This window comes from Apodemus sylvaticus, chromosome 5, assembly GCF_947179515.1.
Source record: "Apodemus sylvaticus chromosome 5, mApoSyl1.1, whole genome shotgun sequence".
Taxonomy (NCBI): domain Eukaryota; kingdom Metazoa; phylum Chordata; class Mammalia; order Rodentia; family Muridae; genus Apodemus; species Apodemus sylvaticus.
In genome coordinates this window covers 141,427,885-141,444,204 of record NC_067476.1, presented here as the reverse complement: position 1 = coordinate 141,444,204, position 16,320 = coordinate 141,427,885, and the positions used below count along the sequence as shown (strand labels likewise).

At 48.5% G+C, this 16,320-nt stretch overlaps 1 protein-coding gene across 1 annotated transcript; it reads left to right on the top strand.

Moving 5' to 3' along the window:
- The first annotated feature begins 9,908 nt into the window (after positions 1 to 9,908).
- Positions 9,909 to 14,973, top strand: Gdf5 (growth differentiation factor 5). Its single transcript, XM_052184059.1, has 2 exons — positions 9,909 to 11,374; positions 13,590 to 14,973. The coding sequence occupies exons 1-2, from the start codon at positions 10,762 to 10,764 to the stop codon at positions 14,462 to 14,464; spliced, it is 1,488 nt and encodes a 495-aa protein (XP_052040019.1). The 5' UTR covers positions 9,909 to 10,761; the 3' UTR covers positions 14,465 to 14,973.
- Positions 14,974 to 16,320: the final 1,347 nt, after the last annotated feature.

Below are 16,320 nucleotides of genomic sequence, written 5' to 3'. Positions count from 1 at the left end.
TATATAGGCTGTGTGAACATAAGAGAACTAGTCAGCTGGGCAGCGGTGGTGCACGCCTTTACTCCCAGGCTGGGAGAGACAGAGGCAGGCAGATCTCTGAGTTGGAGGCCAGTCTGGTCTACAGAGGGAGTTCCAGAACATTCTGAATTACACGGGTTGGGGCGTCAGGGAAAAGGAGGAGAGAGCTAGGAGAGAGAGATAACCACCCTATAGCTTTTTAAATGTTTTAGGTTTTGGGGTTGGTTGGTTGGTTTTTCGAGAGAGGGTTTCTCTGTGTAGCCCTGGTTGTCTCACCAGAGTGCTGGGATTAGAAGCAAAGACACCACTGCCAGGCAACAAAATAACTTTTGTTAACTTACTCTAGGTTTTCCCATCATGGTTCTTTGTTTCTTTCATAGAAATTCTGCCTTTTATTTACTGACTTATTGTTTTCATACGTTTCTTCTCTGAAATTTAAGTTTCATGAAGTTATGAGAGTGAGTTATTCTGAATGCTTCAAGTATAGTCTTACAGGTGTTGAGTAAGTATCCATTCAACTGGATAAGTCAAGTCATCCTCAGAGTTAAAAGAGTTACTGAGATTAAAAATCTGTCAAGAGGGCAGGGGGTGTAGCTCAGTTGGTCGAGCGCTTACCTAGCACTGTGAAGACCTAGGTCTGATCGATCTGGGCATGGTGGACAGGCCTGTAGGTGGAGACAAGAATATCAGAAATTAGCGGCATTCTCAGCTACACAAAGAGTTTCAAGGCTAGCCTGGGGTTCACAAGATTCTGTCTCAAAAATTAAAACAGAAAATCTATCAGCAAACTGCCAGCAGACCATAGGTCTCAAATTACCAAATATACCTATAAAAGGGACCGATGAGTTAGCATATCCAGACCAAACAGTAATCAGTGACCTTTGTAAACGGGGAACCATTTGTGTCCGTACTAATGTATCCATTTAGGCAGGCATTTGTTGGACAATTGTTTGTTATGTTCTACTATCAGATAATAATACAATGTGTTAACAGCTACTTGGAAATTATTATATTAAAATATAATAAAGGGCAACCACTGGGAATTACCTGGACCAAAGCAGAAAGTGAAGTTCCTGTGTGGAAAAGTGGGTGACACAGTCTGCAGAGGAAGAAAGAGAGAGAAATGGATGAGTTAAAAGAAAAGTAAACCCTGTCCCTGATAAACTGCGCTTCTTCCTTTACAGCCTGAATTGAATCTCTGGGAATGTACCTTCAAGGTAGAGAGTTTGCACCCCAACTTTTCTTATTGTTCTATAATCCTCTCTCTTTGTAAGTTATGTATGTGAAGATTTAGGGTGAGGTGCTCTGTCATAAAGTTCTTAAACTTCTTTTTTCCCCCTACATTCTTTTTTACATTCCAAATGATTTCAATTCATTTATGCATATTTATCCCTCTAACAGAATTTTACAGATTACAACCACTACAAAAGATAACTGAAGCAAGCCGGGCGGTGGTGGCGCATGCCTGTAATCCCAGCACTCTGGGAGGTAGAGGCAGGCGGATTTCTGAGTTTGAGGCCAGCCTGGTCTACAGAGTGAGCTCCAGGACAGCCAGGGCTACACAGAGAAACCCTGTCTCAAAAAAACCAAATCCAAAACAAAAAACAAAAAACAAAACAAAAAACAAAAAAAATCCAAATGATTTCCCCTTTCCTGGTTCCCCCCTCCCCATAAGTCCCATAAACCCTATTCCCTCTGCCCGGTCCCCAATCAACCCCCTCCTACTTCCCTGTCTTGGTAATCCCCTACAATGCTGCATCAATCCTTTCTAAGACCAGGGCCCTCTCCTCCCTTCTTCTTGGGAATCATTTGATATGTGAATTGTATCTTGGGTATTCAGAGCTTCTGGGTTAATATCCACTTATCAGTGACTGCATTCCATGAGTGTTCTTTTGTGACTGGGTTACCTCACTTAGGATGATCTTTTCTAGTTCCAACCATTTGCCTAAGAATTTCATGAAGTTCTTAAACTTCTTAACCATTAAATACTTACTAGGGTTCTTGAAGTTTGGAGTTTGTTTTACTTTGTCGTTTTTGTTGTTGTTTTTGTTGTTGTTAAATTTATTTATTGACAATTTCCAGGAATTAATTCTCTCCTTTTGTGTGGATTTAACTCAGGTTGTTTGGCTTGGGAACAAGTGCCTCTACCCACTGAGCCATCTTGTTAATCATCTACTGGAGTTCTTGATATGTTTGTTTGTTTGTTTGTTTGTTCCCTTATTTCTACTAGGGTTCTTATATACAAAGATAGAATTTATTTGCGCGTGTATTTTTAAGTTATTTTGTTTGTGCATGTGTGTATGTGTGTGCAGGAATGAAAGCGTGCATGTATCATGGGGCTTGTTTGGAGGTCAGAGCGAATCCAGCTTTTCCAGGCATTCTGTCATCCTTCTTGCTGAGACAGTGTCTCTGGTTTCTGCTGCTCTGCTATGTATTGTAGACTAGCTAGCCCGGGGACTTCTCGGCGATTCTCCTTTGTCACCTTTCATCTTCCTGCAGGAGTGCTGGGATTACACATGCTAGCTACCACCCCCAGCTTTTTGTGGGTTCCAGGGATTGAACTTAAGTCATCCTGCTACTTGGCACACACTTTTACCCACTGAGTCATCTCACCAGCCCATTTATTTTTATACAGAGTGTAAACAGAGTGTATACAGTCCAAGATGATCTTAAACTCAGGATCCTCCTGCCTCAGTTCCCAAGTGTTGGGATTACAGGCTTGTATCACCACGCCAAGTCTGGGAGACTGAATCACTAGAATCCCAGACTATACAGTGCTCTGTCTCCGTCCTCATGGCTGATTCCGGGATCCCTGCAGAAGAGCCTGTCTGTGAGTCGATGAACAGACTTACCAGGTACCCTGATTCCAGAAATATGACAGGTACCATTCTCACCTCCCCAAGGAAGTTCACAGACCCTAATGCCAGGGCAAGTGGTGAAGACACATACCTTGATGTACAATGGGTATGCCTCAACTAGCTGTCCTCCTCTTCCTCACTTCCTGCCTCCTCAGAGTGGTGAACCTTCCTCTCCCATGCCACCTAGGTCTCATGGACAGCCAGCCGCCAGCTTCTGCTGTGAGACTGTCCCTTTCCTCTGAAGGGACATAAGAAGGGACTCTCAATCTGCCCTGTGGGCCTGAGCTCTCCTCAGAGCCTCTGCTGTACTGCTGTCTGCCCACGTCGTCCATTACTCTTCTAGTCTACTTCTTTTCCCCAAAGGACGATCTGCCTAAGGAGTCCTCTTGTATCCCAAACTGGGGACTTCCGGAATGCAGATGGAGGAAGTACAAATGGAAGGAGGAAGGGAGAGATGGAAGCTGGGAGTGGACGGTCCAGCCAGGACTCGAGGATTCTGAGCCCGAGAACGGCAAGAAGCTGAGGGTGGCGGCACGCTGTAATGCCAGCAGCGATGGACTGTCAAAACCAGCAGAAAGGTTCCGGGTAAGAGCGTGGAGTGGGAGGGAAGAGGATTTTCTCTCTCTTTTAAAGCATCATGTCAGCTATATAGATGAGCCTCCAGCTTGGGATCCTCCTGCTTTACACAGCCATGCCAGGATAATTTGATTTTTTTTAAAAAAAATTCATTCATTCATTTCGTTTCCTTCTGGTGTTCTGAATCGAAGTACATGTACTACTGGCACGCAGTGCTCTTGGACGCCAGAAGAGGGCACCAGATCCCCAGGAGCAGTAGTTAACCGGAAGTTGGTAAATACGTGGCTATCCTCGGTAGGAACAGAATTCAGGTCCTCTGGAAGAGCAGTATGTGTTCTTTTTTTGTTTGCTTGTTTGTTTTTGCTTTTTTTTTTTTTTTCAAGACAGGGTTTCTCTGTATAGCCCTGGCTGTCTTGGAACTCACTTCCAGTAGACCAGGCTGGCCTTGAACTCAGAAATCTGCCTTCCTCTGCCTCCCAAGTAATACTGGGATTAAAGGCATGGACCACCACCGCCCAGCGCAAGCATGTGTCTTGATGGGGGAGGGGCTAGGTGTTTGGGTGCCCATATGAAGGACAGGGAACAATTTTTATGGAGTTAATTTTGTCCTTCATTTTTATGCAGGCCACGGGGATCAAATTCAAGCCATTAGGCTTGCCCACCAAGTGATTTCACCAAGCACTAGACCATCTCAGGGGCCCCGGCTGTCACCCTGATCTTACTTTACTTTGAATACCTGGCTCCTTTTGCAATTGGTGTGAGCCTTTATCTCAGGTCCTTGAACAAAAGGCTAAGAACCACAGAGTGTGGGAGTATACAACTCTGATCCCAGCACTCGGGAGGCAGAGCCATCAAATCGCTCTGAACTTGAGACTAGCCTGACCTACAAAGCAAGCTCTAGATTAGCCAAGGCTACATAAAGAGACCCTGTCTCTAAAAATACAAACAAACAAACAAATATAAAACAAACAAATAAACAAACAAATAAATAAATACCAAGAACCTAAAAACCACTGGCCACTGCACCATAAGCGCTGATGGTACAGGTCTGCTCTTACACAGCACACTTCTTTCTCTCTTCTTCATTCTTCCCTTTTTGTTTGTTTGTTTCTTGTTTTGTTTTTTGTTTCTGTTTCTGCTTGTTTGTTTTTGAGACAGGGTTTCTCTGTGTAGCCCTGGCTGTCCTGGAACCCACTCTGTAGACCAGGCTGGCCTTGAACCCGGAGATCCTTCTGCCTCTGTCTCCTAAGTGCTGAGATTAAAGGCATCTACCACCATGTCTAGCCATTTTAAAATTTACTTATTTTATTTATGATCACGTGTACATGTGGGTGTGTAAATGCAGGTGCCTGAGCAGCCAAGAAGAACATGTCAGATCCTCTGGAGCTGGAGTCGTCAGTACTTGGGAGCCACCCCACGTAGCTGCTGGGAACTGAACTCAGATCCTTGAGGAGAACAGTACTCAAGTACTGCCAAGGCCTTTCTGAACCCCCAGAAGATTGTTATTACTATCGGCATCTACTATTTCTAAACTAAGGCATAGATTAAATAATTTAATCGATTACATGGTTGGTGAATCAGGCCCTGAGATTTATCTGAAGGCTGTAGTTTCATATTATTCATTATGGGACACTTCGCCTGCCTAAAATCCTCCATTTGGTTCTCCAGTACACTACAAATAAAACTGAACATGGCGTTCACGGCGTGCAAAGCCACAGACACGGTCCTGACACTGTCTGCCTTGGTCTCCGTCTGCTCAAGCAACGTCAGCTTCCCTTGGTTTTTCACTTGAGCCCAGCACACCCCCACCTTCGGGCCTTCGCATCTGCTGGGCCCTCGGCCTGGAGTGACCAGCTCTCCCAGACCACAGTGTGCCTCACAGTTCCTCCATCTCTGCTGAAATGCCACCCGTCAGCAAGACGCCTGTCCTTCCCAGAGCAGACACTTTATTGACTGTTTAGTTCCCTACACAGCACTCAGAAGAAGCCCCTCAAATTGTGTGTTTCTCTGTCTCTTTCACCAGAATTTGCACACAGACTGTGATGTCTCATCCACTGCCACAGAGCCAGGGCTCATAACTAAGCAAATCAATGAATCAATATGCAGGCCAGTCAGCTGGTGAGCGGTAGAGCTGGGGCATAGGTTGTGCCGTCCCATCTCCGATCTGCCCCTTCAGCTACTGTGCTGGGCTGGCCAGACTTGAGAGCTCAGGAAGCTGACAGAACATGAGGAATAGGAGACGCCCTTGAAACTTCCTAAGGGCTTGGGTAAAACAAGGGGTTCTTCTTCTTCAGTTCGCTCTGCTCAGGATGTTTTGCCTCACGATCTCTGTAAGGATGTTTTGTGAGGTACCAATGAGATAACGGATGGGAACCATTGACAGAAGCTAGAGGCTTTACACAGCAGAAGGGCCTTTGAGGATTATTTCTATGCCAGTGGCTTCCCAAGGCTCCCATCCTCTACCTTAGGTTTGACATTAATATTGCTGACAGGAATGGGGGAGGGAAGGAGCCACAGGGGACCCAGAGACTCTGTGTCCCAGTAATTAAACATGTCGGGACTGAAGCACAGCCAGCAGCAGCATCTGGTTGCAATTACCAGAGGGGACCAAAGTGATTAGTCACCTTTATAGTAAGAGCCAGGCAGGAACTCTGGGCTCCTCCCTGGAGAGGGCCTGCCATCCAAATTCGGAGTCTCTTTCCTCTTTTTTTTCTTTTTTCATTGGAGGCTTCCCAATTCCTGGGAGTCTCCTGGTCCTCAGACAATAGCCCTTGTCTGAGATTCTTCTATGCCCTCAAAGTTCCAGACCACTGGGTGAGTCTTTGGCTGAAAGTCGGAATTCCCTAATGTTCCTACCACACCACCTTACCACTATTGATCAATTTAGAGCAAGATTCTTGGCATAATATGTTGAAAGTGACCACTGAGGTGGCTCAGTGGGTAAAGACCCTGCTGACAACCTGGTGATCCGGAGCCCATGTGGTGGAAGGAGAGACGCAGCTCCTCCAGGCTGTCTGGGATGCCTGACTTCTGTGCACCACTACTTACAAACAGTAATAAAGTGTTAAGCCAAGCACAGTGATGCACACACCTTTGAATATGGTGCTCAAGCAGGAAAGGCAGGTGGATCTTCCTTCTCTTACTTCAAGGCCTGCTTGACCAACACAGTGAGTTCCAGAAAAGTGAGGGCTACATAGTGAGAACTGGTCTTGAAAAAAGAAAGAACGGAAGAGAGAGAGAGAGAACAAAAAGAGAGAGAAAAGTCAGGCGTGGTGGCGCATGCCTTTGATCCCAGCACTTGGGAAGCAGAGGCAGGCAGATTTCTGAGTCTGAGGCCAGCCTGGTCTACAGAATGAGTTTCAGGACAGCCAGGGATACACAGAGAAACCCTGTCTCAAAAAAACCAAAAAAAAGAAAAAGAAAAAAAGAAAAAAAAGAAAAAAGAAACAAAGAAGGAAGGAAAGAAAGAAAGAAAATTTTTTCAAATTGAGAGAAAAATAATTTGTTGTTGTTGTTATTTTGTTTTGGCTTTTTGTTTTGTTTTTTGAGACAGGGTTTCTCTGTGCAGCCCTGGCTGTCCTGGAACTCACTCTGTAGACCAGGCTGGCCTCAAAATCAGGTGGCACACACCTTCACTCCCAGCACTTGGGAAGGAGAGGCAGGTGGATCTCTGAGTTCAAGGTTAGCCTAGTCAACAGAGTGAGTTCCAGGACAGAAAAACTCTATCTTGGAAAACAAACAAACAAAAAAATAAATAAATAAAATAGATAAAAAATGAAAATCGCTTCTTATTTATTGTGTGTGTGTATGTGTGCATGTTGTGTGTGTGCATATGTGTGTGCTCAGGTAGGTGTGAGATTGGGAAATAGCCTGGAGGACATCTTGTGGGAGTTGGTTCTGTTCTCTCCCACTCTATGGGCTCTGGAGATCAAACTCAGGTTGTCAGTTTAAACCAGCCCTCTGTTTAGGTGTTTAATAATCCACTCTACTGAATACCCACAAAAGCTCTGTGCATCAGTACCATCACTGTCCCTGTTCAGAGTTTCAATATGGCGGAATGGCTCTCCCAGATCACATGATGAATAAATAGCAGAACTGCCATGATTCAAATCCAGGTCTGCAGAGCCATCGATCCTCATCAAACCATGCGTTGGATGTCTGCGTTGACTCGTTCGGAACTTTGTCTATTCAGTGGACAGAGCTTATGAAATGCTTAGCCAGTAGCAAGACATCGTTTCTCCCTTTTAGGAACTCAAAGTCCGGTGGAAAAAGCAGGGCATGTTAACAATGATGGCTTCTCAGACTCGGCCACACACATAGCACATGCTTTCTCATGTATGTAGCATCTGTATCTACATATATGGCCTGAAAGCAGAGGGGGACAAGTGACTACTGGGAGGATAAAGGGACTGACTGATGGGGACACGTGGCGCAGGAAGCTAATGAAGGACGGTGTACAGACACCGAGTTCTTTTCTTCTTTCATATGTAGTTGTGTATTTAAATATACAGATATAACAGGAAGTAGAAAAGGTACTTCTGTGGAAGAAGGGGTATGGGTGCAGGGAGGCAATAAGGGAGGGAATATGACCAGAGGATAATGGTATCATGTTTGGAAACATTCGATGAAACCAGTTACTTACTCGAATTTCAAAACAGAAATGATACAAAAGAAAACGATGGTGTTCCTTTAAAAGGGCCAATGTGAGGGCCATCTATACAACACATTCCAAGAATCCGCTATGTGCTGGGCTCTGTGCCAAGCCCTGGGAATAATTGAAAGACAAATATGGTACAGTGTAGTTATAATCTAATGGGATAGACAGATAAATACATAAATTATGATAGGCATAAGGAATCCAGTTATAATAAAACTATGAAAAAAAGCACACAGACTTTAAAAACTGACCTGCATTGGAGGTGAGGGTAGAGACTGAGGCTGGGTGGATTTGAACTCCCAGAGCAGAAAGAAGCACAGAAAGCGTGTGCAGTGGCTGTTTGGAAGTTTGGTGACTTGTCTGAGGTTTAAGAGATGCCTTTGTGCCACAGCTGATTCGTGGGGTCAGCTCTTGTGCTGTGGGTGGGCTTTGGGTAGGAGGGTTGGGATGGGAGGTCCCGGAGGACAAGAAGGCTGTTCTAAGGGAACTGTAGGAGAAAGATGCCAGAGAGGGCAGTGGAAGTCAGTCACAAGCAAAGACAAGAGTGATGGACCTGGAGAACCTGAGGGACTGTAATGAGTTCAAGCTGTCATCAAACTTCCCTGAAGAGAGCAGGTGGTGCCTTGGTCCTTTGAAGTGAGTCTCCTTAGACCTGGGAGCTATCAGAGAAGCCTGGAGTGGAGCTAGGGCGAAATTATGGGGGGCGGGGAGGGGAATAAAAGAATGCTTGCTGCTCTTAGGAAGGACAGAATTCTGCTCCCAGCACCACATCAGGGTATCTCACAGTTGCTTGAACTCCAGGGGACCTGGTGCCCCTGTCTGCTCTCCTCTGGCACCCTCTTTCCACACATATAAATAAACAAAATAAACTCTAAAAAGAAAAGGGGGGGGACCAGGCGTGCATCTACTTAGAACTCCAGAGTGAGGACTTTGTTTGGTGTTGTCTTGGTGAGGGCTTTGTGCCGTGCCTCGCCTCCAGCAGAGTCTCTAGAAACCGACGTTAGCATATGAATGGGTCGGTCAGGTCCGGCTAAGAGGAAAGGATTAATAAGGAAGGCTAGAGAAGGCGGCACAGTTCTATAATCCTACTCTGTAGTCAAGCAGGTGGAGGTAGAAGGATCAGGACTTAAGAGCAGCCTCAGCTACATTGCAAGTCTAAGGCCGAAAAGGAGAAAAGAAGACTATTTGAGGTCGGGGTGGTGTAGGATCAGGAGTTCAAAGCCAGCCTTGGATACGTAGTGAATTTGAGGCCATCATGGGCTACCTGAGACATTATCTAAAGATGAAGAAGAAAAGGCAGAGAGGAAGAGGGGGTTCTCTTGGGGTAAGCAGGAATTTGGATTTCTTCACCACCTCCTAGAAAAGCAGCCCCAGAGAACTTGTTTTCCAAACCTCCTGCAGGGGTCGCTGCTGCCTTAGGCTGAGGCTGCTGCCCCTGGCCTCCGCCAATTTCTTCTAAGAAAACTGGCGGGTCTTTGCTTGGCTAGTGGCTGCGATCCGCGATACCCTGGACCTGTTTCCAGCCAAGGGGGCTACAGGGTGGCAGAGCTTAGCCAGTGGCATTTGGTGGGGGCGGAAGAGTGGGCACTGATTTATTTTTCTGTTTCTGGGTCACAAGTTTATTAAAATAAAAGAAACAGTGGGTTAATGCTGCCATCTGTGCTGCCCTCATCACACACACAAACACACACACACACACACACACACACACACACGCCACACACACACACACACACACACATATACCAGGTCCCAGACTAGACGGACAGATTAAAATTGCTTTACAGACACTCCAAGGACTTCACTGAAAACCTAGCTCGCATGCTTAGTGCTTGCAGATCTCTACATCTCTACACTGGCTCCCCAACATCTCTGCTCAGGATGGTGGGGTGGGCTACTCCAGGAGGTGGAGGGGAAGACCCCAGAGTCTACTCTGGGATGGGGAGGGCCCCTAAGCCTGAGTCCCTCTGTAGGGCTCTGTGCCAAAAGCCCCCGTGAGCCATGGCCTCCAAAGGGCAGCGGGAATTTTTTTCACATAAATATATCGCACTTAAATGAATTTAGACAGCATGACATCAGAGAGTAATTAAATTGGTTTGGGTTGGAATTCCGTTTCCAATTCCTGAGTTCAGGTTTGTAAAAGATTTTTTCTGAGCACCTGCAGGTTTGTGTGTGTGTGTGTGTGTGTGTGTGTGTGTGTGTGTGTGTAAGTATTTTCACTGGAAAGGATTCAAAATTAAAGGGAAAAAAAACTGGAGCACACAGGCAGCATTACGCCATTCTTCCTTCTTGGAAAAATCCCTCAGCCTTACACAAGCCTCCTTCAAGCCCTCAGTCAGTTGTGCGGGAGAAAGGGGGCGGTCGGCTTTCTCCTTTCAAGAACGAGTTATTTTCAGCTGCTGACTGGAGCCGGTGCACGTCTGGACACGGGAGCATTTCCACTATGGGACTGGATACAGACACACGCCCGGCGGACTTCAAGACACTCAGACTGAGGAGAAAGCCCTGCCTGCTGCTGCTGCTGCTGCTGCGACTGCTGTCACCGCTGCCTCTGAAGACCCACTCCTTTCATGGTTTTTCCTGCCAAGACAGAGACACCTTTGCTGCTGCTGCCGCCTTTCTCTGTGGTGTCATTCAGCGGCTGGCCAGAGGATGAGACTCCCCAAACTCCTCACTGTTTTGCTTTGGCACCTGGCTTGGCTGGACCTGGAACTCATCTGCACTGTCTTGGGTGCCCCTGACTTAGGCCAGAGAACTCCAGGGGCCAGGCCAGGGTTGGCCAAAGCGGAGGCCAAGGAGAGGCCACCTCTGGCCCGGAATATCTTTAGGCCAGGGGGCCACAGCTATGGTGTGGGGGCCACCAATGCCAGGGCAAAGGGAAGCTCTGGGCAGACACAGGCCAAGAAGGATGAACCCAGAAAGATGCCCCCCAGATCCGGTGGTTCTGAAACCAAGCCGGGACCCTCTCCCCAGACTAGACAGGCTGCAGCCCGGACTGTAACCCCAAAAGGACAGCTTCCTGGGGGCAAAGCATCTTCAAAAGCAGGATCTTCCCCCAGCTCCTTCTTACTGAAGAAGACCAGGGAGCCGGGCACCCCTCGCGAGCCCAAGGAGCCGTTCCGCCCGCCCCCCATCACACCTCACGAATACATGCTCTCGCTGTACAGGACGCTGTCCGATGCTGACAGAAAGGGAGGCAACAGCAGTGTGAAGTTGGAAGCTGGCCTGGCCAACACCATCACCAGCTTTATCGACAAAGGGCAAGGTGAGAGGGTGGGGGGGCAGGGAGGGGCATCTGCACATACCCAGGAGTTCCAAAGTCTTGGAGTCTGCAGGCCGGGGACAGTGTGTGTATCCAGCCTACAGTGGGAATCTGGAACGTATCGCATACTCACCGGACCCAGTGCTAGGAGCACCTAGGGATCTCGGAGTTCAACTTCTGCAAGGTGCAGAAAGGGCACTAAAATGCAGAGGAAAGCTAAGTTCTCCCAGTTGGACCCACTCCTGGTTACTGGGTGGTACTCTGTACCTCGTGTGGGTTGGCTAAAGTCTCTAAGCTCCGGGTTTTTCTCAGATAGCAGAGAGAAAGAAACTTTAGGTCCCTGTGGTTCTTCAACTTCACCCTCAGATAGGGGGCGAAGGGGGCAGGAAATGTGAGGACAGAAAACTTGTCATCTTGGAGTGAGTCACAGAGGGAAGCAGCTGGCTCAAGGCACACTGAGCCCCTTCTTCCCTGGGGTCTCTTCCAACGTGTATACCACACGGGCATTGGACTGAGTGACGTCTGAGCCTTGTGAACGGGGATACCTTGTGTCCTTTTCATCAGTAACCCGGGAGAATACTTGTCTTTCTTGCGCCGCCGCTGCCTGCTGGGGAGGTCTGCCCACCTAGTATCACTGGCTCTTCCTCTCACTTGCTGCTGTGTGTTCCCCGCAGATGGGATTCTTACTTCCCTTCTGCATCTGTCTCAGGTTCTCCACAGTGTGGAGATAGTTGGGCTGCTGGCTGGCAGCTGGAGAGCTTTCCTGTGGTTTGCAAGGCTCTGGTGCTGCGTCTCGGGGGACTTTGGCTGGCAGGGTGGGGGAGGGGCCAGAGAGTGGGGAGAGGCTCCTCATTAGAGTTGGTCTGTAGGGGAATGACAAGGGGGTGGGGGAGGTCCAGAGGCAGCAGGTCTGGCAGAGGTGGGGGAGGTGGCCTGGCTGCCTGCCCAGCCAGGGAAAGCTGTGACCCCTCTAGGGCTCATAAAATGAGTCCTTGTGTCCCCCCAGCACTCAGAGAGCTTGAAGGGGAGGGAGATGGGGAGTTTAAAGGCCTAATTAGTTACCTTCTAGAGCAATATTTGAACGTTCCCTAATGGCATATTGGCATTTAGGAAGGAGGGCATGCTGATTCAGAGATACCATTGAGATTACACGCACACACACGCGCACATACATACAGAGTCTTATATTTTATGCACATGGTAAGTAAATCACATACATGCACACACACACATATATGTATATATGTATATATGTATATATATATATACATATATATAAAATCATGTTTCAAGTATTCATATAATCCCAACTCTACTTACATATGCCAGTAGCATAAATATATTACCTTATGCTTACTTGTGAACCCAATTGCATGCACACACACACATACACACACATATACACACACACACACACACAAACTGAAACACTCATGAACCAAAAAAATCATTAGGATGGGAACTTGGGAAGTTGAGTTGCAGATTGGCTTTGTAATTAATTTGCTGTGTTACCCACATCAGTTTACTCCCAACTCTGTGCCTTGCCCATAACAAGCTCGCTCCCCTCGTTAAGGTGTTAGCCGCTCAAGATGGACTTTTAGAATCCCAGGCTACAATTTCTATTGTACCTTAGCTAGATGACATTGAATAAGCCCCTAATTTACTCTGAGATTCCCCCTTCCTCCGCTGGAACAGTGGGTAATTTAAATGCTCATACCACCTGTCTTATTTACAGGAGATAATCATACTGGATCATCGATGGGGTGGACACTGGTAGAAGACAGTTATAAGGCTAATGACTCTAGCTGGGCAGTGGGCAGTGGTGGTGCATGCCTTTAATCCCAGCACTTAGGAGGTAGAGGCAGGCGGATTTTTGAGTTCAAGGCTAGCCTGGTCTACAGAGTAAGTTCCAGGATAGCCAAGGCTACACAGAGAAACCCTGTTTTGAAAAACCAAAAAAAAAAAAAAAAAAAAAAAAAGGCTAATGACTCTAATACATATGGGCACAAACAGGAAGAACTCAGATAATACGCGGCCACATACCTACCTTCACTGGGAAAGGGCTCTTGGTGGTTTGCGTGTTGGCTTCAGCCATAGTGGGCAAGAGGTTAGAGAAACCTCTTTTGATTAGGAGAGAGCTAGAGCCTCCCTGGAGGCCCAGAGGTGGCAGGCTCTCTTGGTGAAGTGACAGGAATTGACTTCTGACTGTTTTCTCTAGATGACCGAGGCCCTGTGGTCAGGAAGCAGAGGTACATGTTTGACATCAGTGCCTTGGAGAAGGATGGGCTGTTGGGGGCTGAACTGCGGATCTTACGGAAGAAGCCCTTGGACGGGGCCAAGCCAGCGGTCCCCAGCAGCGGGCGGGTTGCCCAGCTGAGGCTGTCCAGCTGCCCCAGCGGCCGGCAGCCGGCAGCCTTGCTGGATGTGCGCTCTGTGCCAGGCCTGGATGGATCTGGCTGGGAGGTGTTCGACATCTGGAAACTCTTCCGAAATTTTAAGAACTCGGCGCAGCTGTGCCTGGAGCTGGAGGCCTGGGAACGGGGCCGGGCCGTGGACCTCCGTGGCCTGGGCTTTGAACGCGCTGCCCGACAGGTCCACGAGAAAGCCCTGTTCCTGGTGTTTGGTCGTACTAAGAAACGGGACCTGTTCTTTAATGAGATTAAGGCCCGCTCTGGCCAGGATGACAAGACTGTGTATGAATATCTGTTCAGCCAGCGGCGGAAACGGCGGGCCCCACTGGCCAATCGCCAGGGCAAGCGACCCAGCAAGAACCTCAAGGCTCGCTGCAGTCGCAAGGCCTTGCATGTCAACTTCAAGGACATGGGCTGGGACGACTGGATCATTGCACCCCTTGAGTATGAGGCCTTCCACTGTGAAGGACTGTGTGAGTTCCCCTTGCGCTCCCACTTGGAGCCCACAAACCACGCAGTCATTCAGACCCTGATGAACTCTATGGACCCTGAATCCACACCGCCCACCTGTTGTGTGCCTACACGGCTGAGTCCCATCAGCATCCTGTTCATTGACTCTGCCAACAACGTGGTGTATAAACAGTACGAGGACATGGTCGTGGAATCTTGTGGCTGCAGGTAGCAGCACTGGCCCTCTTGTCTTCCAGGGTGGCACATTCATAGACAACCCCCGTCTACAGGCTCCTGGAATCACAGAGAGGTTGAGAAACTGGGGCCAGAAGTATCCCGGCAGCTTGCAGGAAAGAGTTTTCAGCAGGCACACTCTCTGGATGTGATCTGGGCTAAGGGACCCCCATCTGAAGATTCCTGCCCAAGGAACAGACTCTGAGTGGGCCTGGGGCCCAGGAAAGGTGTTCTTCAATGAGACTCAGTTCTCCAGCTCTCCTGCCTGGGGCCTCCTCACTCTCCAGACTCTCCAGAGAAACCGGAGCGCTATCCTAAGCTCTTCATGGGAGAGCTACTACTGCCATCTCCTCCTCGACTCACCTTTGTGCCTGGTGACTTTCTGTCACAAGATGTTCATTACAGGGGCTGGGCAAGAAGGGGAAAGGACTTGGGCAGGGGTGAAGAGCATCAGCCTAATTAGACTGTTAGCTTAAAGTGTACATCGATGAGATAAAAAGCTGAATCTTCATGGCTAAACTTGTGGCAGATTTCTTGTCTCCTCCAGTGGACCCAGATCTAAAGAATTGCTACCCCGAGAGTGAATAGGGTGCCTCAGGTATGAAGAGTTTCCCAGGCTCGGATTCCACCCCCAGTCCTGGGAACTGAAGCAGAATGGGGCAGAGAGTACAGCTGGTCAGGGCCGGGGTTCACCTCTAACCCCATTCCTGATCCTTCCAAAGGCCTATCGGTCCCCAGCTCCTTCTGTTCCATTGGGGCCTAGCAAAGAGCTAGAGTTTTACATTCCTTAATCAAGCTTGCTGTCTCCAAAATGAAGCCTCAGGGGGTAGGGGGTGGGGAGATATGATTTTCTTTAACACCATCTCCTCTTCAGTCGTCAGCATCTGCCCAGTACCCTGGGCTTGCCTGGGCTTCCTTTAAAGAGCCCTCTACTTTTATCCACTGAGGAGTCTGGGCTGCCAAGGCTCTCTACCTCCCTGTGGTGGCATCGGCTCTACCACTGACCACTGTTTCTCACATGATCAAGTCTAGGACCCCACTGCTCTCTGGGGCTGTGTGGTCACAGCATGTCACTGTTCACAAGGCTCAGCGTCAGAAGTGGGGCTCCTCTCTTTATGTTGCACATTATGTAAGTGCGTAATTACACACGAATCATCCATCTCCCATGCTGACCTCAGACAGACAGAAAATGCCAGGCGCATCCATCCTCACAATGCTTCCTGCTTGGAACGCCCATGGTAAATGCTCGCTTCCGTTTCTTAGCTAGAATCTTTGGGGAGGCGTGGGGCATGAACTTTTAGAGAGGACAATTGTCTCTGGGAGGGAAATTTGGGCACCTGGATCTCAGAGTGGAAGGCTCAAGGCCAGAGTCTACCTGGCTACAGGGAGACACCAGGACCAGGAGAAGTCCAAGTCTCTGGTTCCCACCCATAGGGCCTCAAAATTTTCCCCATCTCTCTCCAGCTGAGGCTTTGATTCCCAGGGCCCCCAGCCAAAGCTGTCTCAGGAGTAGGGATCCCTGCCCAACAGTGGGCAGATCCTGTGTCCTTTTCCTTTGGGTTGTCAGGACCCAAAGCAGGAGCCCCGTGCAGGGGGCAGCTTTCTTTTGAGCTGTCTCCTTGATTTGGAGGCCATTACGCATCCCAGAGGAGCCAGGCTGAGTCTGGAACCGGGTTCTCTCTGGCTAGGTTTCGTTGTGTTTGGCTAGTAGTGCGCCTGAGAACTCTGAGGGTAAACAAAGGAGCTGCCACAGCAGACAGAGGCCTGGTGTGTGAAAGAGAACGAGCCCCGAGGAAGGTGCCGGTGGCGGCGAGGCCAAGGAGACAAGTACAGAGAGAGCAGTGTGGGACAGAA

Bases quoted from the DNA above. Each gene is read 5' to 3' on its own strand.
- Gdf5 (XM_052184059.1), top strand. From the start codon at position 10,762: ATGAGACTCCCCAAACTCCTCACTGTTTTGCTTTGGCACCTGGCTTGG. The intron at 11,375-13,589 runs GTGAGAGGGTGG...TGTTTTCTCTAG, and splicing joins CTTTATCGACAAAGGGCAAG to ATGACCGAGGCCCTGTGGTC.